We start from the raw sequence: 22,334 nt of genomic DNA on the forward strand, positions 1-22,334 counted from the left end.
TCTGAACCTGATGGATCATTTGCGTATAGCTGTGATTAATCATGCCCCGGGGGTAATACGAGAACTTCGGCGTAAAGCGTGCCATGAGGGTAAAGAACAGTATGCGACGTCACTGGACACCAACGAGGGGAACGCGATCATGTACGCCGACATGGATATTGTGTTCACGGCGAACAAGGTTCCTGTAGTGTATGCCAAGCACGGTATGTGTTCATGGCCTAAACTCTGCCATCTGTTCACACACTCCCACTGCGATCTAGACAGCCTGGATCTGCAACTGGCAAAAGTGATAGACGACCACACCGGCGTTTTCCGTAAGGGTTCGGAGGCTATTATCCGGTACGTGTTACACGGAAAGGCCTACGAAACAGCAGAGCTCATCGCCGAGGCCCGGGGAAAAAGATGCAAACCCTGCATCGCCACGGGAGAAAACTCGATGTTGCTCATAGCGTATTCCGCGATACCTCTTTTCCGGAAGACGGTGCTGGATGACAGTATAATTGTAGATCTGCACACGAACCCAGAGCGAAGCTTACAGATGACGAGTGACCCGTTCTACAGAGAGAATCACACCCTCGTATACCTTCAGCTGCGTCCGTACATGGACCATTCCAATGACAGGACCTGGGTCTCAAATTGATGGATGCGGTGGAAAAGTTGGTTGGCTCATGAGTCGCGAAACCCAAGTTATGTGCATACCAACCCTTATTCCTTAGAAAGGTACTTTTTCTGTCTTCTGTACACTTGACTCGTTTCTTTCAAGAAATAGAGCCTCAGCCGAAACCCCACCCATGTTAAAAAATATATAAAAATGAGCCCCGCGGTCAAAGTGCACCGACATTCGAACGAGTGTCCCAGACATAGAATCTGCAGACGGTAACGTTATAACACGAATAAACAAGATGAATCCCCATGGTCACCTAGTGCTCTTGGAGGGTACGCAACTGCGATCGAATGCTCCCTCGAAAAAGGAGGTCCTGTATGAGAGATTAGCAGAATTCGCCAAGACGGCCGATCCATTCACTGTGACTTTCAAGGTCATGATGTCTAACAGGTTTCTGTATAGACAGTCGATGACTGGTGGGGGAAGCAGTTGGTGTCTGGCTATGCTTCATTATGTGCACAAATACCCTCAGGACCACTGCGATTATGCTAAGGATCTTTACATCACTGCTAATACAATCGTAGACTTTCGGGATAAGTTACGCAAAGCTTCAGGTGATTTGCTTTATCCGAAGTCATATGCAAATGCTGACAACGTGGAATTAGCCGAGGACGAATACGAACTGTGGTTCACCTATGAAATGGACCACGATTTCACGGTGAGGACCAAGGTCGAGCCTACAGCTAAGTGTCCTAGCGAGACCGCCCGTGTCTTGAGAGAAGGTGTTGTGGATATAGAACCTGTGTGGAAGATGATGAAAGAGATAACAAGCTACATCTGCCTAGGCGCCCTGGAGGCTGCTCAAAAGGCCGCTGAGAGGGCCGATACAGCAGAGAGGCCCGACGCCGCTGAGATCTCAGACAATGGTGAGAGCACTGACACAGCTGAGAGGGCCGAAACGGCTGTGAGCGCCGACACAGCTGAGAGGGGCGACAACAGTGAGAGGACCGATAACTCAGAGAACGAGGACACCTCGGAGAGCGCAGACACCTCAGAGAGCGAAGAAACTGCAGAGAACGAGGATACCTCCGAGAACGACGACACCTCCCAGAGCGAAGACACCAGCGTATTGCACCTGAGAACACGAAAAGTCCTCAGAATGCCCACAAAATCAACACGTCACACGACACTTTAACCCTGATTTCTCCAAGTGTAAAAACAATATGAGTCATACATAATGTCTGCACTCTATTATTGTTGTCAATAAAACCCGTGATAAAAATGTCTTTCTTTGTGCATGTGTGGTGTTTTTTCCAAAAATACAATAAACTGTACAATCATTGGATGCAACGTTCGTTAATTTGTACAGAATACTTTCAGAGAAAGTGAAGAGTGTTGCAAATCGGGACAATAACCAACAGCTTAACAAGAAATGACCATTCCCTTTTGACAGCACCATCTCTGGGTTCAAGTGTATGTGAGTTAGGACGAGCTGGTGCTTCCACAGGCACAAAAAGTACGGTGCTCGCCACGAAGCCGTGTCGATGACTTTGTACATGCTTTATTCTGATGCTTGTAATGTCTTAACCGCATGTGTATGTACATGTGTATGGTTGTGAGGAAGAGGAGCTTCATTTAGTGACTTTGAGTTTCAAGCAGCTACTATTTCAGGGAATAAAGCATCTGTGATCCAAGACTTATTACGAAGGGCAGGCTTTCAAAGGCATGACCGAAAATGATTGGTAAGGGATAGGGAAAAGCCCAAGGGGAGGAGGTTGGATGAAGAAAGCCTATGTACTTCATGAAACACAACCAGATACTTAGAGGTTGTTCATATTTCTTGTTTTGTTGTTTCTCTGCAGCTGCGAGGGATTACTCTGAACTGGAGAAAACAACATCGGTCTGTGCTTTGCACTGACAACAGCTCTGCTTGCTTGTTTTTTCCCCTTGTAATCAAGCGATGCATTTGCAGAAGTAGACCTTTCCAAATGAAATTATGAGACTGAGATTCTTTGCTTCTGAAATTTATTACAGGGTTCAAATAAAGGCTTACACTGCCACAATTACCACTGTATTTGTATTGTGTTGTGCTCAACATATCAGCTACATGGGCCACTTTCTGTAAGACGTTACAAACATTCGTGGTTATAATCATAAGAATACATACATACATACATACATACATACACGCACCCAAACAAGGTATCAAGAAAGTATCCCTGCGTATATTCGTACACTTTCAGATAGTTTATTTGAAAGCAGGCGGCATGTGGTTACATTTGTGGTTATAATTGTAAGAATACATATGGTTACATTTGTGGTTATACTCGTAAGAATACATACGGTCACACAAGCAAACAAGGTTAAGAATGCATATTCTTCATAATCACCAGTGCTGTACAACAATACGCATAGATTCTTTGATGCATGCAAACTATTCCATGCGTTGAAAGAGATTACGCTTACAGGCTGTCCTTCTGCTGCCTCTGCGGTCGAGGAGAGCGAATAGGAAGCAGAGAGCCTCTATGGTCATACTGCTCGATTGACTGTGGGGACCAACTTTTCCTTGTCCGTTTCATGTGCCAAAATGCCCCCATCGCAATCGCGAGCACGGTGGCTAGCATCAGCCCCAGCCCCAACAATATTCTCATGCAAGAGCCCCCGGTGATGCAGCCGAGCCCGTCCGAAGGCCTTATCGCCGACTCAGGACGATTTTCGATGCTCCCGACGGACCCGTTCGAGGGGTTGGGCAAATAGCGGTACATCAGTCTGTTGTCAAAGTAAGCGCTTCGATCTTCTTTGCTCCGAAAGCAAAAAGCTTTGCAAGACTCTGCTCCCGTGACTCGACACGACGTGATGGTTTCCGCTGCCCAGGGGCCATGTAGGGCCGATTGTCCGCAGTCGGCTCGGTGAACTCCTTCGGTGGCGACATAACTTTCTCTAACCACGTACTCAGAGGTGAAGTTTCCACCAATGGTGCTAGCGAAACACCCGACGGCGAAATTGTCCGCATTGACAGTTATCGTGCTCGGGGGAGACTCGGAGAACTCCTCTTTGGTTCCATGTTTTTCAACAGTCCACGTGACTTTGGTTGGCTTAGGACCCCGCCGAGTCGAGTCCGCGAAACAGGTAAAAGTGGAATTGGCTCGCTCTAGGATTACGCGTGGGTTGTCTGCAATGGTGACATTTATGTCGTATTCAGAACTGTCGATTGAGGTCGAAATGAACAGTCTGTATGGACCTATGTCGCTTTCGGTGAAATTGTAAATGACGAGGTCGGTGTTCCAAGGGGCTCCTGGGGAATCGAATTTCTTGCCATCTTGGTACTCCGGGTTCAGGAAATCTGGACGAGGAGCCGTCAAGTAAAAATAATAGACTTTTTTCCAGTTTGAATACCAGTGGATGACCGGGTCTCGGCCTCCCGGATAAGGTAATCCGGGCACCACGCAGGTGGAAAAGGGTTTGCAGAACACATCGTTCGCGGCTCCGGGAACGAGAAGCAGTAAACTCACAAAGAAAAACATTATGCTTCGCATCCAGTTCTAAATGCAGGCACTTATTTTGGTCTATCGCAAAGCCGACCGAGATTCCTTCCCGACCGGCGTATATATCCCATCCTAAGTGTACCGACCGGGGTAAGGCCGCTCCGACCGAGGGCTGTTTTCTGAGGAAGGGCTGTTTTCCGACCGAGGGCTGTTTTCCGACCGAGGCGTGGTATCCGCGGAGGGAAATGATGATGTACGGGGGGCATACCATTAGGGACATGCGCAACAGGGGAGTGCGTTTTTAAAACGCCCCCCTGTGGCTGAATTTTTTTTTACAATATCAACAAACTGTCCGTGTTTCAGGCGCTCGATCCCTTAACCCTTGTGCAGCCCTGGGCCTGGACCAAAAGAAAAAAAAAAGAAAACGCTCGGGGAGCGGGGTCACGCGGACCCCCAGCTCGTGGTGCAGCTGGATCTTGCGCGGAGGCTCGGTGAGGGGGGGTTGAGGGAGAGAGGTGTGTGCGTGTGAGGGGGTCACGCGGACCCCGGTAGCGCGGAACCAGATCTCGTCACGAAACGGAACAAAGGGCTGCGGAGGCAGCTTGGGGTGGGGGAGGTGGGGGTCAGGCGGACCCCCGGTTAAAGCGGGTCCCGTCGCAGCATCAGACAAAGACACCTAAACGGCTGTAACCCTCCATCGATTGCGACGGCGGCCGCGCGGTTGCGGCGGATCGAAAATCCACGCATAGTGTCGGAAGACGTCTCTCGCTGTTTCTGGGGTGGCGTTTGAAGCGCGCCGGGTTTTCTCGACTCTGCAAACGGAACACGCGCACGTCCCGTCGAACGGTGCCACGGCTTGAACCGGTGCGTTTCTTTTGTGTTTGTCCCAGTAGCGACTGGCGGGTGATCCCTGAAGCACACGGGGACGCTCGTTCGGTTTCCGCGACGATCGCTCCTCCCCCGGTTCGCGCTCTCCAATCGGTCCGATTCGGTCCGATTCAGAGACCGGGATCCCCTCGTCGCCGTTCTCGCCGTCGTTGCTGCTGTCACGACCGTACGTGTCCATTCCCAGTGACGTGAGCTTTGGAGAAGGAGCTCGTGAATGTCCCGAGTCGTCGACGCAGACGCGCTCGGCCTACGAGTAGTTGGTGTGTCAATAGGTAGCTTTTCTCGACCATCTTCGGAGGTGGAGAGGGAGAGAGAGAAAGGAAGAGGGGTCAAGCAGACACAGGTGGGCCCCGGCGCTCGTCGTCGTCGGAGGGGTCTCGTCGCGAAACCGGACAGCGGGCCGCGGCGCAGTTGGGGCAGTACGTGAGCGCGCACCTCGAGCACACATGCACGTGGCAGGCGAAGCAAACGATCTTGGTCTTGACGTCCTTGCTCCTGGGACAGACGCGGCACCTCTGCCTCTTGACCGGGGTTTCCCGCGGTTCGTCGCGGCGGGAATCAGGAGTGGAGACGGCTTCTCCTTCTCCTTCTCCTTCTCCTTCTCGCCTTCCTCCTCGCGTTCCTCGTCGTCCCCTGGCCTCGAGCGTCGGGAGAACGAGCGCTTTGCCCAGACGCTCAAGGAACAGCCTTCGTTTGTTGAGTTTGCCCGACATCCAGTCCGGGTGGATCTCCCTCCAGAGGACGAACGCGTTGTAGGCCGCCACGTCCACCATGTTGTGGAAAAGGGCCACGGGCCACCTAGAAGTCTTTCTCCTGCAGCTGTAGGTCCCCACAACCTTGTCTAGGTTGTCGACGCCTCCCTTGGTGCGATTGTAATGCAGCACCATTGAGGGTTTCGCAGAGCCGCCCCCGCCGCCGTCGGGGTTGCTGCTCGGCTCCAGCGGCGACCCGGAGGGCCCGACGTAGCGCGGAGAGGTGGTGAGGAGTAGCACGTTCTTGTTCTTTTTCGCCACATAGGACAGGACGACCGCGTTGGGTGACCAGCCGTCCGGGCCGCCGCGGAGCACCGCGGCCTGGGTGGAGCCGACGGCCCTGCCCTTGACGCAGCGCAGCTCTCTGGGGATCTCAGGCCTGTTGGCTCGGAGGGTGCCCAGCAATGTGTGGCCTCTTTCGCGAAAAAGCCTCGTCGCGAGCTCGCGCGACGTGAAGAAGTTGTCGCAGGTGACGTTGCGTCCAGGCGCCAGTCCCTCGGTGAGGTCCATGACCACTCGGGCGGCCAGGTTCTTTTCGGGAGGACCGAGCTTGTCGGGCTTGCCGGCGTACACCTGCATTTTCCACGCGTAGCTGGACTGGGCGTCGCACGCGACCCATATCTTGATCCCGTACCTGGCCGGTTTGCTGGGCATGTACTGCCTGAACGGACACCTTCCTGTGGGTGATACGACAAGAAACCAAGAGAGAGTTCAGAAGCTGTCCCAGTTTCACAAACACGCAGGCAGAAATCCACACAAAAGTACACAAAAAATATACATTGAGGAATTGAGGAAAGCCTAATATCCGTCCCATACATGCCAATATCATCACAATCACCACAGAGAGACAGTCGGACACACATGCACCAAGCGAGTGAAAGAGTTCAGAACGTATCTCAGTTTCACAAGCACACAGGGAGAAAAACCAAATAAAAGCCCCCCCCCCAAAAAAAATACAAAAAGTACAAAAAAAAATACAGTGAGGAAAACCGACTATCCATCCCATACGTCCCATCATCATCATCATCATCATCATCATCACACAAACCTCTAAACGGCACCAGTCTCTCATCCACGGTGACCTCGGGTCCCGGTCGGTACATGAGAGGCAAGCGCCCGCACCACTCATCCCACACCGCTCTGACCGGGGCCAGCTTGTCGTATTGACCGCGGTCGTTGCGACGCCTGGCCTCTCTGGTCTCTCGGTCGTCGAACCGCAGGGCGCTCGAGTAAGCCCGGAAGGTCTTGAGCGGCATCGTGGCTCTGAACACAGACCTGCCGCTCTCTGCGTCCCACAGGCTCTCGCAGGCCTCGCCTCGCGACCTGTACACGCCGGCGAGTATCAGCAGCCCCACATAGGCTCGGAACTCGGCGCGGCCCATGGGCTTCCAACCGTCGATGGCGGTGCGGCGCCTGGACGCTTCCAGGTTGGTCATCGCGACCACGGCGTCCTCTATCTCGGGCGGAAAGTACGCCATGAACGAGGACGCCTCATCTCGGACCGCGGCTAGAGCCTCTTCGGTGGGGCCTCCTCGCTGCTCTAGGTCGCGGGGTTTGGGATAAATCGACTGCGACGATTGCTCGTCCTCTTCTTCTTCTTCTTCTTCTTCTTCTCCATCGTAGTCGTCGGTGTCGTCTTCGTCGCTACCATCTTCGTGATAATCGTCATCGCCGCCACCTTTGTGGCAATCGCCTACAGCTTCGTCGTAATCTACGTCGTCGTCTTCACTGTAATTATCATCGCGACCATCATCACCGCCATCCTCAGTGCCCCCCATAGCATCCTCGTCGCGAAGCTCGGCCTCAGAGTGCTCGTTGTCATCTTGCGACTCTTTTTCCGAGTCATCTTCCGAGTCATCTTCCGAGTCATCTTCCGAGTCGTCACCCTGGTAATGTTGCGATGAGATTTCAAAGCCGGATGCTTGCGCCTCGGCCCAAACAAAGGCAATTTTCTTGTCATGTTCAAACTCGTCAGTTAGATGGACACTGACTTCTTCTAATTCTTCTTCTTCTTCTTCTTCTTCTTCTGTCTTTCTGGAGAAGGTTTCGTGTTCGGACCTGTCTATTATGTGACCACCGCCGACCGTGTTGTCTTCTGCGTCTTTGCTGGCTAGGCCTTGATAATGAAATGTAGCGGGTCGTAATAGAGTAGCAGGAGCAGCAGCAGCAGCAGCAGTGCACGATGTGCCTAAGTTTCTTCCGCTGAAGGAGCCGCGGTTTCCCCAAGAGGTTTGCGACGCTGACGCAGATGTTGATGCCGTTGATGCTGCTACGCCTCGATCCCTCCTCGCCACCCACGGCCTGGTGCGGGACATGTCCTTGTCAGTGGTGTGCACTCTTTCTGTCTTTCTGGCTGGCAATTTGTCCGCAACCCCGACACGCTTAGTAACTCGTATTTCGCTACCTTTACCGATGTTGTGGTGGGGTATTTCGCTACCCCGCGTTGCTCGCAACGGGGTATTTCGTTACCCCTGTCTCATCACCTCGGGGGTATTTGCCGACCCCTTAGTAGCCACAATGGGGGGGGGGGGGGGGGGTATTTCGTTACCGCTGTCTCATCACCTCGGGGGTATTTGCCGACCCCTTAGTAGCCACAATGGGGGGTGTTTCGCCACCCCAACGCACATTCGTAAGTTACGATGGCAAACACTGGGGTCTGGAGGGACCCCGAACCGCCGGGGCAAACAACTCTCAACTTCACATCATCGTCATCATCATCATCTTCTTCTCCTTCTCGGTTGTGTTCGCGTAAACCGACCTAAGCGAGGACCTCGGACTCTGCCTGCATCAGCATCCTCCTTTCTCCTTCTCCTCGGTTCTCCTGCGCCTCGCTGTCGGACGCTTAGCTTTGCAGAGGGCAGTATTCGCGTAAACCGGCTTCCATGAGGACCTCGGACTCCCCCTGCATCCTTATCCTCCTACCTCCTGCTGCTCTGTTCTCCTGCTCCTCGAAGGCGAGCTCTTAGCCGGATGGGCCCCGGGTTACACGTTACTCCCTGTCCTCTTTCCTCCTTCTGGTCCGTTGTCTTGCGCCTCGCAGGTGAGCGCTTTGCCGGATGGGCCCCGAGTTACGTGTAAACCGGCCTAAGTGGGGACCTCGGGCGCTCTGTGTTCCGTGGGTACTGTGTGACCCCTTAGTAATCACGATGGGGTATTTCGCAACCCCAATGTACATTCGTAAGTTACGATGGCAAACACTGGGGTCTGGAGGGACCCCGAACCGCCGGAGGAAACAACTCTCAACTTCACATCATCATCATCATCATCATCATCATCATCATCATCGTCATCGTCGTCTCTTTCTTGGCAGTGTTCGCGTAAACGTCCCTAAGTGAGGACCTCGGACTCTCCCTGCCTCCAAGTCCTCCTTCCTCCTTCTGTTCCGTTCTCCTGCTCCTCACAGGGGAGCGTTTAGCCGGATGGGCCTCGGGTTACGCGTAAACCGGCCTTCGAGAGGAGCAGGGATGTTTTCTACTCCACGATTACTATGGGGTCAAAGCGTACCCACGATGGGGTATTTCGCAACCCCAATACACATTCGTGAGTTACGATGGCAAACACTGGGGTCTGGAGAGACCCCGAACCGCCATTCGTAAGTTACGATGGCAAACACTGGGGTCCGGAGGGACCCCGAACCGCCGGAGGAAACAACTCTCAACTTCACATCATCATCATCATCATCATCATCGTCATCATCGTCGTCTGCTTCTCAGCAGTGTTCGCGTAAACCGGCCTAAGTGAGGACCTCGGACTCTCTTTGCCTCCTAGTCCTGCGACCTCCTTCTGTTCCGTTCTCCTGCTCCTCACAGGCGAGCGCTTACCGTGATGGGCCTCGGGTTACGCGTAAACCGGCCTTCGAGAGGAGCAGGGATGTTCTCTACTCCACGATTACTATGGGGTCAAAGCGTACCCACGATGGGGTATTTCGCAACCCCAATACACATTCGTGAGTTACAATGGCAAACACTGGGGTCTGGAGGGACCCCGAACCGCCATTCGTAAGTTACGATGGCAAACACTGGGGTCCGGAGGGACCCCGAACCGCCGGAGGAAACAACTCTCAACTTTAGATCGTCATCATCATCATCATCATCATCATCATCGTCTCCTTCTCGGCAGTGTTCGCGTAAACCGGCCTAAGTGAGGACCTCGGACTCTCTTTGCCTCCTAGTCCTGCGACCTCCTTCTGCTCCATTCTCCTGCTCCTCGCAGGTGAGCGCTTTGCCGGATGGGCCTTGGGTTACGCGTAAATGGGCCTGAGTGAGGACCTCGGGCTCTCCGTTGCTCCTCGTCCTCCTTGCTCCTTCTCCTTCGTTCTCAAGCGCCTCGCTAGTGAAAGAGAAGCTGTTTGGCCTTCCTATTACGCGAACACCGCCCTCCAGTTGGACCTCGGGCTCTCCGTTGCTCCTCGTCCTCCTTGCTCCCTCTACATCGTTCTCAAGCGCCTCGCTAGTGAAAGAGAAGCTGTTTGGCCTTCCTATTACGCGAACACCCCCTATGGTGAGGACCTCGGGCTCTCCATTGCTCCTCGTACTCCTTACTCCCTCCACATCTTTCTCAAGCGCCTCGCTAGTGAAAGAGCAGCTCTGTGGCCTGCCTACTACGCGAACACCGCCCTCCGTTTGGACTTCAGACACTCCTTGCCTCCTCCTCATCCTTGCTCCCTCTACATCTTTCTCAAGCGCCTCGCTAGTGAAAGAGCAGCTCTGTGGCCTGCCTACTACGCGAACACCACCCTCCGTTTGGACTTCAGACACTCCTTGCTTCCTCCTCATCCTTGCTCCCTCTACATCGTTCTCAAGTGCCTCGGTAGCGTACGCTTAGGTCTGCGGAGGGCGGGTTACGCGAACACAGCCTTTCGTTTGGACCTCGGACCCTCGCTCTCACGGGCCTAGCTGGCGAGCCCTTAGCTTTGGGGAGGGTGGGTTTCGCGAACACCACCGTCTTTGAGGAACCCAGAACCTCCTACACACACACACACACACACACACACACACACACACACACGAGGCAGTGAGGAGGAGAAGGAGGTTGTTGCTACGCCCGCGTCGCGAAACCAGGGCTCATTGTGTGTGCGCCCGGAGCAGCTACGGGGAAACACGTGGGACAACCGACCAGTTTGGGGTCATGGTTTATTCAACGCGTATTTTCAGTGTGGTCTAACTTGGTAATCTGATCTGAAAGACTTTCCCTGAATGTGCCTTAATTTCACCTCTTTTTCCTTTCTCCTTTTCTTAGCTTACTGAAAATGTTGGCGACCAAAGGCCGGATTCAGGGACGTGTGCTGCTTGTGCTACTCGCGTTACGTGGGCAAACTGCTCGCTGTCATCATCGATACAAAGGTAAAGTGCAATCCCAGGGTTGTGTGCTGCTTGTGGTACTCGATTTATGTAGACAAACTGCTTGCTGTCAACATCGATACAAAGATAACAAAAGAATAGCCTAGTGTAACGTAGTGTTTCATGTTTTGTTTTGTTTTTTTCTAGAATGATTCAAATGTAACCATCGTTTCTCCAACCCCGCAGGCTCTGCGACCCGTGAAGAACTGAGACTCCTTCTGGTCGGTAAAACAGGCTCGAGAAAGAGTGCGTCCGGAAACACCATCCTGGGGGATGCGTACGCTTTCAAAGAGGACGTTTCGCCCGAGTCTGTCACCGACGGCTGTCTCAGAAAAGAGGCAGAGGGCGAAGACATAAGAACAATCGCTGCGATCGACACTCCGGGGCTGTCTTCTGGATGAAATAGATGAAATGATGGTGGATTTCAATGGAGGAAACCACTACACCAACGAGATGTATAAGGCGGCCCAGAAGAAACTCGAAAGAGAAAGGCTGAAGAGGAGAAAGGAGGAAGAGCAAAGAAAAAGGGAAGAAGAGGAGAGGATCGAATTGAAGGAGCGGTGTAAATTCTTCGGCCTCGCTTCCCTGGGATTATTTGGCGCAGGAGCGTACTAACATCTTATGTTCTCATGGGGCTCGGTGGAGCCCTTGGATATTCTCAGTAAAATTGTACACTGGCAATGTTCGCTTAGCTAAACCCACCCCGTTTCTCCTTGTTACACTACGAAGGCTGACTTTCATTTCACTTGTTTTCTCGGATTTCTAGTTCTAATGCAGTCTATGTACTTACTTACTTACTTACTTACTTACTTACTTACTTACTTACTCGCTGAATGTTTGCCTATGCTGTAGCTGTTCTATGAAGTGGCTATAAACAACGACAAAAAAAAATAAGCCCCCCTTTCTAATATTTTCAAAAGAAGGCGATTGTCTCGTTCGTTCGGAAACCTTTTTTTTGTCAAAACCGTCTCCCTCGCTCAATACCGAGGGAGATAAAAAGAAAGAGATGGACTCTGCACCCCTGCGTCGCGACGAGGAGGACCGTTCCTCGGACAGCTCAACTGACAGTTCCTCGGAAGAGGGGGAGATACTGTCCGACGCGGAGTGTGATGCAGCGGCGGGCGAGCGGCAAGACGCCGAGCTTGACGGTTGGGCGTCTTCTTTACTCGTCGATACCGTGAAAACTGCGGTGTATCACCTACTCGACATAGTGATCAACGAGTACCGCACCGACGCGTGCAACGGGTGCAAGATCAATCACCCCAGCCAGAGACAACACGAGTGTCTGCGAGTCTTGGAGGATGACTTTTACGCCGAACATTATTACAGCATCAGGAAAAGACTCCTCACGCCTCGTTTCATTCCTTCCATTCAACGTCTCCTGATCGCCCGCAACATTGAAGCGGACGACGTCAAGGTCGGCACCGTGGCGGAGACGCTGTTGCATGAGCTGAAATCGGCGAGGAAAATCTTCGACGCCATCACCGAGGCCTACGACAAACTGGTGGGAGAGGATGTGGTGAAAATCGGCCAGCTGCGACTGGTCACAGAGTGTTACAAAGGAGATTACTGAGATTCGTTTGTAACGAAAGGCTGATTCTTTCAATGCACGCATCCTACGGTGATATTTTTATCATGTATTCACAGCCACCGGAGGCGCTGTACAGCACCGAGCGCCTGAAACACGGACAGTTTGTTGATATTGTAATCAAAAATAAAGCCCCGGGGGGGAGGGGGGGGCGTTTTAAAAACGCACCCCCCCCATTGCGCATGTCCCTAAAATGGTATGCCTGGATAGGTCGTCATTTCCCTCTGTGGCTGCCACTCCCATTTCAATTTTTCTCCTAGTTTCGGGCAGGCTCTATGACGTTCGTCCACAGGAGGCGCTGTACAGCACCGAGCGCCTGAAACACGGACAGTTTGTTGATATTTTTTTAATGTAAACCTTCTTTTTTTTTCATGTAAACCTGTTCTTGACATATCTACTGAGATTCGTTTGTCTTGAAAGGCTGATTCAACCCCGTTGTTGACTTTTATTTTGCCTTCCAGATTGCCTCAGTTGTATCGTGAGTGTAATTTCAAATAAAATAAAATAAAACTCAGAAGCGTCTGTGTGTTGTATTCTTCTTCTTCTTCTTCTCATTATTATTATTATTATTATTATTATTATTATTATTATTATTATTATTGTGATTATTATTATTATTTTCATTATTATTATTATTATTATTATTATTATTATTATTATTATTATTGTGATTATGCTTCATTTTCATGTACTGGGGTATCAATGACCCCCATGGTGCCGCAGCATCTTCTGTGCGTGGTCCCCAAGTGCTACGTTTTCTTTCCCGATCCCCTGACGAACCCATTAGAATCGCTCTGGGGCACTCTTCGACCCCAAATGATCGTTCTGTTTTTTTTTTTACATTTTCATACACCGGTCTCTACTGAGGGTGGGGTACTCTGGGACCCCCGGGGTCTGGGGCTGCCCCGAAGGGGAGCACGAGGGTTAACATTTTCATTCACCGGTCTCTACTGAGGGTGGGGTACTCTGGGACCCCCGGGGTCTGGGGCTGCCCCGAAGGGGAGCATGAGGGTTAACACTTATAAGAACAACTTGTTTGCTTTGTGTCACTGTCTCACTTTCTCCTGAGACTCAGCTCACAAACACTAAACTGCCAAAGGTATTCAGTCTCCACTGAACCACAGACTTCAGGTGTTCCAGTCACTTCCATAACCACAGGTGTATAAAACCTGGGCATGCAGACTGCTTCTACAAACATCTGTGAAAGGATGACTCAGGAGCTCAGTGAACTACAGCGTAGGACTGTGATAGGATGCTACCAGTGCAACAAGTCCAGGTGTGAACTTTCCTCACTACTACATATTCCACTGTCAGCTGTTAGTGGAACAGAGCTCAGCGATGAAGAGTTACAATCACAGAGTGGGGTCAGTGGATGCTGAGGGACACAGAGGTCGCCGACTGTCTGTAAATCACTACAGACGACCAAACTTCACATGGCGTTCAGATAGCTTCATAAAATGTGTTTCCATGGCAACCGAGCCGCATCCAACCTTTGCATCATCAAGCACAATGAAAGCATCTGATGCCACTGGAACCTATAGCATGGAGACGTGTTCTCTGGAGTGACCAATCACACGTCTCCATCCAGCAATCTGATAGGCTGATAGAGTCTGAGTTTGGTTGCCTGGACAACAGTACTTAAATATAAAGTTCTCGTCCAACATCAGTGTCTGACCTCACAAATGGGCTTCAGGAAGAATGAGTGCCTGCATCCTTCGGCGGACACATTTGAAGACCCATTACGTCACAGCGATTTGACAAAGGCTGTCCAAATTCAAAGACTCCTCCAAGTGCGGCCGACAAATGCGACATTCTTTTCCCCAGATTTGAAGGATGGGACGGGTGTAAAACCTTCGTGGCCCACCATATCCCAGAATTCATAGCGCGGCCCAGCCAATTCCAGTTTCCAACAATGGCGGCAGCTACTTAGTTTTAATATTACTCTTATTATTCTTTCTGGGTCACAAAATAAAGTTTTAACATATTTTGTTTTCAGAGACGTCTGTTACCCACCAGCTCGATAGCTAGCCGGGTGTTAGAGGCTCACTAGAGCCGGCAAGAACACCGGACTCCCGGCAAATCGTTTTCAGATCTCTGCGGTCTTTCACTACTCAGGTTAAACATGATATTTAAGTCACTTAGATAACCTAAAATGTTATTGTTTGTCTTTTTTCAGTATTTTATTTGTTCCTGAGTAAATCTGTTTGGCTGAGATTAAAGTTATAGTTTTTTACACAGCTGAATAAACGTCAAGCAGACAGCTGATTATTAGAAGTGTGAGAAGCTCGAGAATTTACTCCAGTGTCCCGTTATATTTTAGATAGCAAGGAGTTTATTAAACTTCACCGAAACAATCTGCAAATTTCATTAAAGGTTTAATAAACTATCATCTTGTCTTTATTTGTAGTTAGCACCTTAAACACTTTAAGCTGTAAGCTAATGATAGTTATATACAATGTTCCCTCTAAGCTGCGCACGTGCGCAATTGCGCACTGCTGGCACGGTCTCTGCGCACAGAAAATCTGCCTTGCGCACAAAAAAAAATCTAACCTGAATTGAAATTAAAATTAATACTTTAACAATTCTGTTTTGCAGTGTTAGTCAGTAAGTGACTGGCTGCTCCCGTATGGGATTAGAACGATGCCACCTTATCCCATAGTCCAGCCAATCACGCGATTCACATTCGTATATACGCAGCTAATCAACGTGGTTGACAGGCTATGACAGCGTCCTTATGTGCCGACACCGGTGTTTTAGCTAGCAAAGCCGCGTGGCTGATGTGGAGTGAAGCCACGTTAATGACGTGTACAACCATTGGAGATGTGAGCAGGACAGACGAACAATTGACGGGAAAAGTGTGGACTTTATACCAGTTTTTAAATTGTGTTGATAGGCCACGTAAAACCAGAGTTATGATAAAAAATATCTGCAATGTTTGGTTTTCTTCCTGAATACTATAGTTGTTTATATTTACTGCGGGAAGAAACGGTAAAAACTGCGTTTCATAAGGAAAACGCTCGAAAGCACTCTCCGCCTGTGAGCAAAACCAAAACCAAAACAACCCCACCCCTTCCTATTGGTCAAAAAATGTACCATGTCGACCAATCAAAAAAATGATATGGCAACATGGCATTTAGTTGTTTAGGGCAGGGAGGGGGGGGTTAGGAGCGACGGCGGTGTTTTGAGACGTGAGAGATTTGCCACATTTAGCGCAACTCTTGTGTAGTTAGTGTGTAGTGTAGTCAATAGTTTTGTTGTGTGTGTCAGAACAACAAGGCGACTGCTGAATGTTACAGGTGTTACAGGAGTGATACATCTCCTGTTGTCAGGCCTGCAGGTATCAGGCTGTTGTTCTCCTTTATCTCATAGTGGACAAATTATTTTTTGGTGTGGCATCAAATTTGATGTAGAACAGCGGATTGTTCTGTAAATAGTTTTGAATGTTTATTTTTAAAAAACCCCGCCTTGGCTGCATTTTTTACATAAACAGCTGCAAAAAACTAAATCTTTTGCCTAACTCAGTTACTTGTTTGAAGTCTCTCCCAGACCACAGACTCATAATACAAGTCAGAGCTTTATAAAAAAAGAAAAAAGAAAAGAAAGTTGTGTTTTCAAAATTGGAGTTCAAGTTATTTTTACTTCCAATAGTGTTAACATACTACACAGGTCATGAACAAGATTTTTTTTTTAATTTTCATTGTAACTTAATTAAAAGTAGTCTAACATAAATGTAAATGCTGTAATTTGATTATTTTAATAAACCACGTTACTTGGATGGATTCGATGCTGGTGTGACCACAGTGCACACGTCTGATGTCGCTCACAGTGGTCCAAGGGGTCGCTCAGGAGGTTTGTGTGTTCGCTCAGACACATGAAAAATTAGAGGGAACATTGGTTATATAAGAGCAGATGCTGCTGGTGCAATAAGCTGTACGCTTCACGTCCAGTGGATGCATGATGTGACTAGTCGACTACCAAAATAATGGTTTGTGGCAGCCCTAGTGTGAGTGACTGACCTAAGTTGCTAACCAGAGGGCAGCAGGTGAAACAGGTGGTGGGTGGGATGCGAAGGGTCAGCTGTGATGGCCCTGGTTTTCCTGAGACAGGAGGATCTGATGATGGCCTCCAGGGCTGACAGAGAGAAGCCAGTGATGATTTGGTGGGTGTTAATGCCCCTCTGTGCAGCCTTCATGTTCTCAGCCGTGGCCCCTGAGTATAAACAGCAGGCAGCAGGAGAGCACGCTCTCCAATGAGGAGGGTAGAAAGCCAGCAGCAGCTCCTGGTCCAGGTTATTCTTGCTCAGGACACAAAGGAAGTGCAGCTGCTGCTGAGCCTTTTATACCAGGGCGATGGTGTCATGCCAGGAGGGTGGAGCTGTCTGTGCCTCCTGCAGTCCATTATTACTTCTTTGGGTTTTAAGGATGTTCAGCTTCAGGTTATTCTCTGAGCATCAACGGGACACGTTCTCTGCTAGGGCTGTTCGATATAACCATCTATGACGATATGTGAACGTCTATCGTTTCATATTATACGCTATTGTTTGTTTCATGGTGTCACAAAATAAACTGTTTATTTTTTCATCATTTTGATGGTCACAAGCTTCCTCTTATATTTAAAATAACCACACTACGGACGGACAGGTGACTGTTTTTATGCGTTGTTGTTAGCAACAACGATGGTAAATCCATCCGTTTGTTTATTTTCTACATAAACCTTTCACAATAAAGCTCAAGATCCTGTTGAGATTTTTCAAAATAAACTGAAAAGATGACAAACAGAAGGACCAGTCCAAACAATTAGAGGACCTTATTCCTGAACGAGGAGCTCCCTCTGTAGCACCGACGTGGTTTGGTTAGGAAAAGTCTGACATGGAGCAGAAAACTGTACAATGCAAATTATGGAACAAACCGATCCACTAACCACAGACTCAAACACAACAAACCTCTGCTACCAGTGTGGAGAGAGTTTATGGATGAGAAGCAAAGAAGAGCCGTCAGGTGCTCCCCGCAGCACGCCCTGTGATAAATACAAAGAAAACGGAGGCCGTTCCTTATGTGTAAAAATATACTGTTTCATGCATCGGTGAAAAACACTCGATCCCAGGTACACGACACCCAGCTGGAAACACTTCACACAAGTCGAGCTGCCCGAGATTCACAGAATTTACAGAAAATGTTTGTGATTTATGTTGTTGTCGGGACGATAGATGTCTCATATCGGGATATGAGATTTTGGTCATATCGCACATTCTCCACCTCGTCCCTGTGCTGTCTCATCTCCATCAGAGATGACCCAAACACGGTGGTGTCATCAGCATACATGACGGTGACATTGGTCGGGTGGTTGGTGTGCAGGCATAGGTTGTACAGGGCATACAGGCGGGGGCTGAGAACCAGCCCTGTGGACATGCAGTCCTCAGCCACAGTGGGGGGAGATGTGGGTGTTGGGTCAGACTGATTGAAGCTGGTTGGTGAGGAAGTCTTAGATCCAGGGGGGTTTTGGGGGGATCTGAACTTATCAGAGCTCTGCTGATCAAAATACAAGATTATAACTAAAGACTGCTAAATACTATTTTAGGAAACTTGTTCTCAAAGAACAAATTGACGGATTATTGTGATTTTCAAAAGTCTTTTAGTAATTATTATTTATTAATAAGTCATATCCAGGAAGCAGATAAAAAGAAAGCAAAGAAACTAGACAAAAACTTTTAACTTAACCATTCGCTGCAGTTTTACTCATCTATAAGATTAAAGTATGTGAAACATTGCTGACAGTATGATGGCCAGAGGGGCCGATATGGCAGCCTCGCTTCTGTCAGTCTGCCCCAGGGCAGCTGTGGCTACAACTGTAGCTTTATTGCTCGGTTTATTGCTCAGAGGTCGTTTTGGACATTAAATACACTTATTTTCAGAGACACTGATATGTTTGCATCATAGAGTCTGAGACAAGACCGAATGAAAGCTGTTAGGATTTGGCTTCCTAAGCTGTTGGGATGGACTCTGTGGGTTCAGGGAAATAAAGGATTTCACAAACAGATTAAAAGTGTCAGTAGCTCTGTACTCTGGAGCCTGGTGCTGAGGCTAAGCAGTCTGCTGAAACACCATCATTCAGAAACAGCTGTGAGTCCCTGTGTGACAACCACCCAGGACCACTAATGTGGAGGTGTGGAGCAGGAGGACGAGGACAGGTGGAAGGAACCAAACTGAGATCAAAGAGTTCATGTTATTAACAGCTCACCTCTCTGCAGCAGACACAGGCTGGGATTTAAAATTAGCGATGTGACCATTTGACGTGTCACTCTGTAAGGACACACAGCTGGGTTCATGTTCATGTTTGCGTTTAGTTCCTCGTTCCTTCCTGTGAATAATGATGGAGCAGTGATGTGAGTGCTGAGCTGTGACATGTATTAAATGCATGTTTGCACTGCAGTTTATATCCAACAACATGAAGCAGTTAAATCGCAGAGTTCATGTTACTAACAGCTCACCTCTCTGCAGCAGACACAGGCTGTGATTTAAAATTAGCGATGTGACCATTTGACGTGTCACTCTGTAAGGACACACAGCTGGGTTCAGGTTCAGGTCCAGCAGGTCTCCCTTTGATCCTGTCAGAGAAGAAAAATGTGTTTTTCATTAGCAGCCACAAAAGCTGATGGAAACTTAGATCACCTTCATCACCTCAAAGAGAAACTTGTTTAAAGGCTGAGAATGAGCTGAAAGAAAATCTGAATTAGTGTTAGCAGCGTAAGAACAGAGCGCCACCCAGAGGTAAACACAGTCATTTACACTGTGCAGGACTATTGATGGTCCCACCTTTTAAACAAATATCTGTATCCTTACATTAAATGCATCTGAGGTGAGTCTGTGTTGTTGATCAGAATCAGAATCAGAAAGGGTTTGACTGCTATATGGTGAGCAGGTTTACAACATTAAGAAATTGCTGCGGTACTTAGTGCAAACATACTGTTATACAACTCTTAAATAGACATAAAAATAAGAATTAAAAGTGCTAAGTAGTTAGATATGTACATGAGTGCAGGTGGTGATCAGTGCCAAACATGGAATGATGCAGTGAACACAGTGTAGGGTCATGTGTTAGTGGTGGGAACAGTCATATGGTTATTGTTCATGAGTCCAACAGCAGAGGGGAAGAAACTGTTCTTGTGGCGAGAGGTTCTGGTGCGAATGGACCGGAGCCTCCTGCCTGAGGGGAGCAGGTCAAACAGACTGTGTCCAGGGTGAGAAGGGTCAGCTCTGATCTGAGCTGCACGCCCCAGTGTCCTGGAGGTGTACAGGTCCTGCAGAGATGGGAGTCTGCAGCCAATCACCTTCTCAGCAGAGTGCACAACACGCTGCAGTCTCTGTTTGTCCCTGATAGTGGCTCCAGTGTACGACACGGTGATGGAGGAGGTGAGGATGGACTCGATGATTGCAGTGTAGAATTGCATCATCGTCCGTGTTGGCAGGTTGAATTTCTTCAGCTGCCTCAGGAAGTACATCCTCTGCTGGGCTTTCTTTATGACGGAGGTGATGGTGGGCTCCCACTTCAGGTCCTGGGTGATGGTGGTACCCAGGAAGCGGAATGAGTCCACAGAAGTAATGAGGGTGTCAGTCAGGATGATGGGGGGGAGTGGGGCTGTGTGCTTCCTCAAGTCCACAATGGGATGATGGGCCCATTGTGAGCAGCAAGGGTTTTAAATGTTTTATAGAATAAAAGAATTTCTCACTTGGTTACTTCCTTTGAGATGCAGTTTAGAGACCAGGAAACATCAAACAGTTCATTTAAATCAGAAACCAAACTGAGATCAAAGAGTTCATGTTACTAACAGCTCACCTCTCTGCAGCAGACACAGGCTGGGATTTAAAATTAGCGATGTGACCATTCGACGTGTCACTCTGTAAGGACACACAGCTGGGTTCATGTTTGCGTTTAGTTCCTCGTGGGTTCCTGTGAATAATGATGGAGCAGTGATGTGAGTGCTGAGCTGTGACATGGAGAAGAGTCATGGACAGTTAGAGATGGTCATCTCACCTCTGAGCTTTGGTCTGGCTCTCATGTTCCCCACACAGAGTGCTTTTAGAGGGAGGGACTCCCTCCTCTCTGTCCTCACACTGATCCATGCTGCTCAATTCAGCTCACACACACTTTCTACCTGCAGAGGAAACACAAATCATTCATGTGCACATCGACTGAAATCCTCCTTTCCATCATGTGTGCTCTCCAAATATCAGCTGCTTCTTTCCTGCTTCATCTCAGTGTCAGCTGAATGCAGTCAGACAGCAGTGTGAGGCAGAGGAAGCTGCCATCAGCTGCTCTACTATCAGTCCACTAGATGGAGCCTGAAGCACACACGATGCATTCACTGACACACACTGATTCACTGTTAATAAGAAAAATGAGAAGTGACAGTTTTTGTCTGTAAGTGTGTTAATGTGGACAAAAGTGACAGGACGGTGGAGGGACAGACTTTCACAACAAGAGTTGTTTTTATTTCCTCATGCTGGCTGGTTTTTCTTACTGTGTAGCTTTAATTTAAATGTGAGGAGATATTTAGGTGTTACTGCTCCTTGTTCAGTACTGCGTCTCCTCTAAAAAAGCTGCAGTTAAAGATGGTCAGATTTTCATTAGGAGAGACACAGTTAGAAATGATCACAGGGACAGCTGAGGTCAAACAGCTGGACACAGAGACAAACATCTGTGCTTTGACTGAAACCATGTCTGTGTACAAACAGAAACCAGTAAATGTTGTTTGGTATTATTACATAGAAATACACTAAATAAAAGTAATGATAGTTTGAAAATTCATCAATGTTTGATTTATTTTATATTTATTTCTAACTGATAACTGATTTCTAATTATCTGTTCGTGTTTTCACTAATTTAATGTGTTTGGTCTAATGAAGTCAGTCTGAACATCAAACCCAACAACCTTTGTGTTGTTGTCATAACTACTTCCTGTTGAAGCAGATCCAATATTCATAACAAAGGATTTTTAATGAGACAGAAGCCAACAGGTTTAATTCAGTTCTTACTACATCTGTGCATCCACCTGCACTGTAATAATAAAGACCCTCCAACAGGTGCTTACACTCAAACAGATGTGTCAGTGTGACAGCAGGTACTGTGGACCACTGCTCAGGCTGCAGGAGAGCTGATAGAGCAGCTTCACTGGTGGCTCCTCATCTCTAACCTACAGCAAAAACATTAAACACAGAAGAGCTGCCCAGTGTTCAACAGTAAGAATCTGCTTGTTGGCTGTGGTTGAGCAGGATCTCTGTGGACAACTGAGGTGTTTTAAATATGCTGGAGAAACCCATTAAAATATGCTGTGACAATGTTAAACACTTATTCTGGACTACAGGAATAGTTTTATATGATTCAAAGTTCCTCTCTGTCATTGGGCCCACAGAACAAAGATCCCAGCAGGGGAAACACTCCACTCATCCCTGAACCTGAATCAGGTCTTTCTCCAGATACCAACATGACAGCATGTTCAGCAGCTCTCTGTTCCCTGACACAGAAATATAACATCAGCAGCACATTTTGGATTCTTGTGTATGTGATGCTGATGTCTGTGTGATTAAACTGTGAACAGTTATCTCAGTTAAATTTGATTGTAGCTCTCAGATCCTGATAAAATCTAACAGACGTGATTGTGGATCTCAGACCTGAGCCTCA

At 48.7% G+C, this 22,334-nt stretch overlaps 1 protein-coding gene across 2 annotated transcripts; it reads right to left on the reverse strand.

Moving 5' to 3' along the window:
* Window positions 1-2,612: 2,612 nt before the first annotated feature.
* On the reverse strand, window positions 2,613-20,805 carry LOC134643753 (piggyBac transposable element-derived protein 4-like). Of its 2 annotated transcripts, XM_063496293.1 has the most exons (5): window positions 20,688-20,805; window positions 20,490-20,603; window positions 19,144-19,260; window positions 18,894-19,013; window positions 2,613-6,406 (listed from the first exon to the last, which is right to left on the reverse strand). In XM_063496293.1, the coding sequence occupies exons 1-5, from the start codon at window positions 20,710-20,712 to the stop codon at window positions 5,307-5,309; spliced, it is 1,476 nt and encodes a 491-aa protein (XP_063352363.1). In that variant the 5' UTR covers window positions 20,713-20,805; the 3' UTR covers window positions 2,613-5,306. The 2 variants fall into 2 exon arrangements, with proteins under 2 accessions (XP_063352363.1, XP_063352364.1); XM_063496294.1 differs by lacking the exon at window positions 18,894-19,013.
* Window positions 20,806-22,334: the final 1,529 nt, after the last annotated feature.

This window comes from Pelmatolapia mariae, linkage group LG15 (genome assembly GCF_036321145.2).
Source record: "Pelmatolapia mariae isolate MD_Pm_ZW linkage group LG15, Pm_UMD_F_2, whole genome shotgun sequence".
NCBI lineage: Eukaryota > Metazoa > Chordata > Actinopteri > Cichliformes > Cichlidae > Pelmatolapia > Pelmatolapia mariae.

Excerpts from the sequence above, each read along its gene's own strand:
- LOC134643753 (XM_063496293.1), bottom strand. The coding sequence starts at position 20,712 with ATGAGAGCCAGACCAAAGCTCAGAG. Across the intron at positions 20,604-20,687 it reads AGCCAGACCAAAGCTCAGAG|GAACCCACGAGGAACTAAAC; the intron begins GTGAGATGACCA and ends CATTATTCACAG. Across the intron at positions 6,407-18,893 it reads CCTGTGTCTGCTGCAGAGAG|GAAGGTGTCCGTTCAGGCAG; the intron begins GTGAGCTGTTAA and ends TATCACCCACAG.